This window comes from Bufo gargarizans, chromosome 2 (genome assembly GCF_014858855.1).
Source record: "Bufo gargarizans isolate SCDJY-AF-19 chromosome 2, ASM1485885v1, whole genome shotgun sequence".
In the NCBI taxonomy this organism is placed as follows: Eukaryota; Metazoa; Chordata; class Amphibia; order Anura; family Bufonidae; genus Bufo; species Bufo gargarizans.
Window position 1 is genome coordinate 45,919,876 of NC_058081.1, and position 8,209 is coordinate 45,928,084.

Here is an 8,209-nt window from a genome sequence, read left to right on the forward strand (position 1 = left end):
AGTCTCATATTGCAGCTCAGAACCATTCACGATAGTGATGAGCTGCAATACCGAACACAGCCTGTAGACAAGAGTGGCGCTGCTTCTGGAAAGATGGCGGACTCTAATACTGGCCAACCTGATGCAATCTTATCTATAAATGCATTAGCCGACCATGTGTTGGCCTTATCCCACTAGTTAATTCATTTTGAAGAAGACCATATCACAAAGCCCCCTGCAAACAGTCAAGAAAATTGCCTATCCCATGGTGAGTAGATGACTGAAGCCCTTTAATGGAATGGCTTGCTTTAACACGGAAATAACATGCAATATTTAAAAGGCATTCCCATTTGGAAGGCGCACAGACCTCCAGAAATGAATGACCTAATCCATTAAATCCCAGGTGCTGCTTCTTTATTCAGTGGGGTAAATGCAGATGCCGTGGGCACCCGGCATGCAAGATCTTAAGCTACGCATTTATGCTGGAAAGGTTATAAAACATCAGTACATTCAGTCAATCTTACTAGTCGTCTACCACGTGGAGGAGTGTGTATGTGGGCCATGACTTAAGACCTAGCCCCAACCCTTCATGCAGATCCCTTGCTGTAAATTGAAATGTTCAACACTGACGCTAGGCTGCCCAGAAGCGCTCAGACCCATTACATGTAACGCTGAGAAATATGATCCTCTGAAATCCTCCACAATGTTAACAAGAGCCCCAAGGTATTTGAAAGCCTAGACTATATCCCTTCCCACCGGTCCGTCTCTGCATCCAAGATCATCATCATCTCTCCAAATCCCCAGATCCCTTCTACTAAAGGCTGGGATTTCCCCCCTGCAAATACGGGATTCACTCAGTGCGAAGTATAATGTGGATGCCAGAATCTGTGAAAACCGGGCCACTCATCTCTCCGGGCCGCAGAGCGAAAGAAGCTTCTTCAAAGGCTTTCTGCATGTCACCTGCAGGACAAAGAGTGAACACAACGGTCAGTCTTCCAGGGCAGCCATCAGGCCTGTGACATAGATATACATGTATAACCATAATGAACGTCTTTACACAACTGCTACATTCTCTTCATCTGTCATTTCATGAATGCAGAACAAAGCTAGGAAAAAAATGCTAGGGAAGGGAGAGGGGGGTGAGAGTGACCTCTAGTGGTTACAAAACAGGCTACGTGTAAAATTAGAAGTGCTTCGATAACTGAAGGGCGACTTCTAGTGGTTATAAAATATACTGTGACAAAAAACGTGCTGAAAAAAAATTGGAAAATGTGAGGAGGGAGACCTCTAGTGGTCACAAAATATAATACATGCAAGATGGGAGTGCTGGAAAGAAAATGTTTGGACATCTTTATTACATAATGGGAGGGCGATAGTGACTTCTAGTGGTTACAAAACATATTACATGCAAAAATAAAGTGATAGAAAATAATATTCCCTGTGTAAGTGTGTATACAGAGATAGCCGTCAGGCTACTTTCACGCTAGCGTCTTTGCTGGATCCGGCAGGGTTCAGCAAAAACGCTTCCGTTACTGATACAACCGTCTGCATCTGTTATGAACGGATCCATTTGTATTATCTTTAACATTGCCAAGACGGATCCGTCATGAACTCTATTAAAAGTCAATAGGGGACGGATCCGTTTTTTATTGTGTCAGAGTGGGTCTTGCTCCACATCCCAGGACAGAAAGCAAACTGCAGCTTTTACTTACTAATATTAATGAATTCATGTTTCGGCTGATTTTCTAGTCGGGGGCACAGTATTATACACATTTGTGGTCCATGTGGGCTTAACAACATTACCTCAGTATGGATGGCAACCTTCTATGAATGTAGCACTGGCTATTTACTATGTATTCACTACTAGTCATCACTATTCATGTAGAGACTGATATTCTGTTTTGGAAAACAACATTCCATATATTGATATCGGTGGGTATCTAACCAAATATAGATTTGTTATACCAGTGGTTCACATATATATATATACATATATATATATATATATATATATATATATATATATATATATATATATACATATACATATACATATATATTACATGTGGTGTTTTTTGGATATACAGGGATACATCTTATGGGTACTGATCATACATTTGTCTCTTACTCTGTGCGGGGGGAATGTTTACAGGGGATTTAAATGGGTGTTAAGGGGTTGTCCGGTTTCAGATATTGATGACCTATGCTCAGGATAGGTCAGCAATATCATATTGGAGGGGTTCCGACTCCTGGCACCCTCCTCCGATCAGCTATTTGAAGAGACCACATGTGAGCTCGAAATTGCAGCGGCGAGCAGTCGGGATCGACCGATAGATTTTTTTTTTTTTTTTTTAAGGCCGATAACGATACCAATAAATTTGTGAACTTTCAGGCTGATAGCCGATAATTTATACCGATATTCTGCGAATTTTCATTTTTGAAAAAAATAAAATTCCTACACAAATCTGCTGAAAATGAATATTTCTTTTTGTAAATCTTTCATTTATATTTTGGTGTTTGTTTTTTTTACTAACTTTTAGCCCCCTTAGGGACTAGAACCCCTGTCCTAGTCAGCCTGAGAGCTCTAGCACACTGTCCCTGCTGCTCTGTACACACAGCAGCATGGAGCTTACCATGGCAGCCAGGGCTTCAGTAGCGTCCTGGCTGCCATGGCAACCGATCGGAGCCCCAGGATTACACTGCTGGGGCTCTAATCGGAGGATGGGACCCTGTGGCCACTGCCACTAATGATTAATACTGGGGGGGGGGGGCGCACTGCGCCACCCATGAAGATAAATCTCTCATTTATTCACATACAGGAGGCGGGAGCTGCAGAATCACATAGCTGGCTCCCGACCTCTATGAGCGGTAGCTGCGATCCGCGGCACCTGAGGGGTTAACTACCGCAGATTGCAGCTATTGCTCATAGAGGTCGGGAGCCGGCTATGTGATTCTGCAGCCAGCTCCCGCCTCCTGTTCAATTTGAATGAATGAGTTATCATTGGTGACGCAGTGGCCACAGCCCCTCCCCTCCGCTTGTCTTCTCTCCTCTCATTGGCGGCAGCGGCAACACAGGGAGGGAGACACTGCTTCCTTCTCCCCTGTGCTGCTGAGGGAACACGGAGAGCGCTGAGAGCATCGCGATCCTTGTTCCCCATACGTTATCGGAATATCGGCAAAATAGATGCGGATACCGATAACGGTCAAAATCCTTAATCATCGGCCGATAATAATCGCTAAAACCGATAATCGGCCGATCCCTACTGAGCAGATGTCATAACAGCTCCTACGTCCTATTCAGTTGACTAGGACAAAGTGTAACCACAACTCCTTCCCATTAAAGTAAGCGCTGCAATCCCTTCAAACAGCTGACCGGTGGGAGTGCCGGCAGTCGTACCCTAGCCAGACATTGATGACCTACCCTGAAGATAGGTCATCAGTATGGGAAGAGGAGAACCCCCTTTAATGCTGACAGAACTGCGCGATTACCACAGAACAAGAGAAAGGACATGCAAGTGCATTTATTTACTGTGGTTTTGGAAAATGCAACCAGTGGTGATCCCAGCAGTCAGACCCTCACTAATCACAAAGTAACGGTATATCCTAGAGTGATGTGATTGCTTGAGACGGGGGATAATCCTTTTGGATGTAACCCGATTAAAAATAAAATAAGTCAACTTACCTCTCCCAAAACTTCCCAAGTCTCCTCCGGCCTTAGCAGAACTGCAGTCACTAAACTGTGAGGCCAGGGCTTCAAAGTCCTCCTCTCCAGATTTGATTTTCTGTATGTAGCCTGAGAAAAACATAAATAAACCCCTTAGAGGCACCGTCCAGAACTTATTTCCATGTGACAATTTTTTTTTATTTCAATCAACAATGTTGTATGGGGCTCATTTTTACATTATGCCACTTTCACACTCTCCTTTGGTGCGGATCCGTCATGGATCTGCACAGACGGATCCGTTCGGATGATACAACCGCATGCATCCGTTCAGAACGGATCAGTTTGTATTATCTTTAACATAGCCAAGACGGATCCATCGTGAACATTGAAAGTCAAATGGAGGACGGATCAGTTTTCTATTGTGTCAGACTTTCACTGACGCTTGGCTCAGTTTTAGGGCAAAACTGATCCGTTTTGGACCGCTTGTGAGAGCCCTGAACAGATCTCACAAATGGAAACCAAAACGCCAGTGTGAAAGTAGCCTTATACATTTCATTCAAATTTTTTTTTTTGTTCAATCAGTGAACAAAAGCCTGATGTGCCGATGTGCGTTAGAACGCCAGCACATGCACGCTACAGACCGCAGGGACTGGACATACTGTGAGATTTATCAAACTGGTGTAAAGTAGAAGGGCCTAGTTGCCCATAGCAACCAATCAGATTCCACCTTTCATTTTCCAAAGGAGCTGTGAAAAACTGAAAGGTGGAATCTGGTTGCTATGGGCAACTAAGCCAGTTCTACTTTACACCAGTTTGATAAATCTCCCCCATAGTGTTGTATGCACAGACCACCGTGTATAGCCAAGTCTGGTAAGTGGACATGGCATTTGGCCCTCCCTGCAGTGAACATGGGCACAAGTCCCTTGCAAACGAAGGACACATTATGCCATTAACCGTGTTGACCCTCATTGGGTAATCTTGTCAAGGGCATACATGACTTGTCAGGTTTTCCCACTGCTCCTGTTGGTCTAGGGCTGAAGTTACTGGAATCGCCCTTTAAGCTCCCCCCCCCCCCCCCCCCCCCCCAAGTCTGACTGGACAGTTTGTTGTGTGACTAGACCAGATATGGGCAAACTGCGGCTCTCCAGCTGTTGTAAAACTACAAATCCCATCATGCCCTGCTGTAGCCATACTGGGAGTTGTAGTTTTTACAACAGCTGGAGAGCCGCAGTTTGCCCATCCCTGGTCTAGACAGACTGAGGATGCTGGGACACATTGCTGGAGGTCGTACACGCCGGTTGTAGTTTTCCTCTGTGCCATTTTGAGGTGCATATATATGACTAAGATCGATTTTAATGTGTTCATTGGAAAGTGGAATAAACACAAAAACAGCAATTCTGGGATTTCAGTTTTCTACGTTGTTCATGATGCAGAAAAAGTGATATTATTGTACGGGTCGGAGAGATCACAATATATATATTTTTTTCTCTGTAAAAAACTAAAATTATGCCTACTCACTCTGCCTTTGGCATTGGTACGTGGGTGGCCAAAAGGATATTGTTATCCCCTGGCTGCCATAGTAACCCCTCGGCCCCCTTATGATCACTAATGGGATGAGAGGGAGCCCCCCCCTCTCTAAACCCTTAGATCCAGCAGCGAGCGCAGGGGCTAGATGTACAATGCAGTTTCTGAGCCTGCCCCATCACAGCGCTGTACTACTGCACCACTTAGCGTTGAAACTACCTACCAGGCACAACATAATTGAACTGCAGACGAAGGGCTGGGCGGGGTAGGAACCATATTATATATTCCTCATCAATGGGGTCTCCATTGTGCAGTGGATCCGGCACAGCACCACAACACAGATGCTTACAGAGCCTAACACGTGGCTCCAATTTTCCTTAGTCTTTTGCATTTATGGCTGCTCTAGGCATATTACAGGATCAGTCATGGGACTCATGCACACGACCGTTGTTTTGCGGTCTGTTTTTCACGGATCCGCTATTCCGTATCAGTTTTTTTTCTCTTCTCTGATTTTAGGCTACTTTCACACTAGCGTTCGGGTGTCCGCTTGTGAGCTCCGTTTGAAGGCTCTCACAAGCGGCCCCGAACGCATCCGTCCAGCCCTAATGCATTCTGAGTGGATGCGGATCCGCTCAGAATGCATCAGTCTGGCACAGTCTGTCCTCCGCTCAGCAGGCGGACACCTGAACGCTGCTTGCAGCGTTCGGGTGTCCGCCTGGCCGTGCGGAGGCAAGCGGATCCATCCAGACTTACAATGTAAGTCAATGGGGACGGATCCGTTTGAAGATGACACAATATGGCTCAATCTTCAAATGGATCCGTCCCCCATTGACTTTCAATGTAAAGTCTGGACGGATCCGCTCAGGCTACTTTCACACTTAGACATTTTCTTTCCAATATAATGCAGACGGATCCGTTCTGAACGGATCCACCGTCTGCATTATATGAGCGGATCCGTCTCAGGCGGATCCGCTCTGAACGCAAGTGTGAAAGTAGCCCAAGTCCTCTTCCGTTATTCCACAAGACATATCCGTATGGTTTCCATATGAGATCCATTTTTTGCAGACCGAAAACAGTAACTTATTAAATCACCAAACACATGAGCAATATGGGCTGGGCATAGCATTTCTACAGTACGGATCCGCAAAATACAGATGTGTTCCTTGTGCGTTCTGTATTTTTTGCAGACCCATTGACTTGAATGGGGCCTTGGACCGGGATTTGCAGACAATAATAAGACATGCAATATCTTTTTGAGGAAGGCTAATACTGAAACTGAATGCACACTGAGTACTTTCCGTTGTTTTTTGCGGACCCATTAAAGTGAATGGTTCCGCATACAGTCCACAAAAAGACTGGAACGGAAGTGGAAAGAAAATACGTTTGTGTGCATGAGCCCTTACCCTGAAGTGCTCCTTGTATGTCTGCATAGACATTGCTCTTTGCTCACATTCTCAGATCCATCTTTACACGAGGCACTGTGCAGATCAGATGTCAAGAAGACCAAACCAGCCCAATGCACCTCGAAGCGGTCCCGGGAGTGTCCCAGACCAAGAACGTTCAATAGAAAACAGCAGGAATGTGACTACAACTCTGCACTATAAACCAGGCTAAGGGTCCATTCACATGTCAACAATTCCGGATCCGGGCAGCCCCATAGAAATGAATGGGTCCGCAAAAATGCGGAACAAAGTTGCGGACGTGTGAATGGACCCTTAGCCTAGTTTATAGTGCAGAGTTGTAGTCACATTACTGCTGGTTTCTATTGAACGTTCTTGGTCTGGGACACTCCCCGGACAGCTTCGTGGTGCATTGGGCTGGTTTGGTCTTCTTGACATCTGATCTGCACAGTGCCTCGTGTAAAGATGGATCTGAGAATGTGAGCAAAGAGCAATGTCTATGCAGACATACAAGGAGCACTTCAGGGTAAGGGCTCATGCACACAAACGTATTTTCTTTCCACTTCCGTTCCAGTCTTTTTGTGGACTGTATGCGGAACCATTCACTTTAATGGGTCCGCAAAAAACAATGGAAAGTACTCAGTGTGCATTCAGTTTCAGCATTTCCGTTCCCGAAAAATAGAACATGTCCTATTCTTGTCCTCAATTGCGGACAAGATTAGGCATTTTCTATTCAGTGCCGGCGATGTGCGGTCCGCAAAAACACACAGACGTGTGAATGGACCCTAAGAGTCACTATAAACCATCTCTGTCAAGGAGATCCAGCTCTCCTGATCGGCACAAATGCCAGTTGTCGGCCGGACAAAAAACAAACAAAATGTTGCATGTAACAATACCAGAAAGCACCGAACCAGAGGTCAAGTAGAGACTTTGGCAATGCCGAATCCTGCAAGACTCGGCAGATGGAGCTGTGAACTAGGCCTAAGTAATGCACTATATCTGCACTCCTACTCTATAATGCAGTTTCTTATTGTTCTTTTGAAGGAAATTCACACCACTCTTAAAGGGAACCTGTCACCAGGATTTTGTGTACAGAGCTGAGGACATGGGTTGCTAGATGGCCGCTAGCACATCCGCAATATCCAGTCCCCATAGCTCTGTGTGCTTTTATTGTGTAAAAAAACCGATTTGATACATATGCAAATTAACCTGAGAGGAGTCCTGTCCCTGACTCATCTCACATACAGGACTCATGTCAGGTTAATTTGCATATGTATCAAATCCATTTTTTTACACAATAAAAGCACACAGAGCTAAGGGGACTGGATATTGCGGATGTGCTAGCGGCCACCTAGCAACCCATGTCCTCAGCTCTATACACAAAATCCCGGTGACAGGTTCCCTTTAACCCCTTATTGACCCTTGATGTACTAGTACTTCACAGCAGGAAGACTATTCACACATTGATTTACCACTAAGTCATGATGATCAGGCGGGCACAGGCGATGTGACTGACAGCCTGGCCCCTGCTGTATCCACCAGTATCGCTGTAAATGCTGATGCTGGGTGATTAACCCCTTATATGCTGCGATCAACGCTGAGTGTGGCATATAAGTGGAATGCTGAAGGATCTTCCCTCTGC

The 8,209-nt window shown here is 45.4% G+C and overlaps 1 protein-coding gene across 1 annotated transcript in view; it reads right to left on the reverse strand.

The window, feature by feature from the left end:
- Nucleotides 1-252: 252 nt before the first annotated feature.
- Nucleotides 253-8,209, reverse strand: part of PIN1 (peptidylprolyl cis/trans isomerase, NIMA-interacting 1) — an 18,760-nt gene continuing 10,803 nt past the window's right edge. The window contains exons 3-4 of the mRNA XM_044282833.1: nucleotides 3,662-3,772; nucleotides 253-939 (exon numbers count right to left, since the gene is read on the reverse strand). Coding sequence (XP_044138768.1) covers nucleotides 830-939; nucleotides 3,662-3,772 — 221 coding nt within the window. The 3' untranslated portion in view covers nucleotides 253-829. The remainder of the gene's footprint in view (nucleotides 940-3,661; nucleotides 3,773-8,209) is intronic.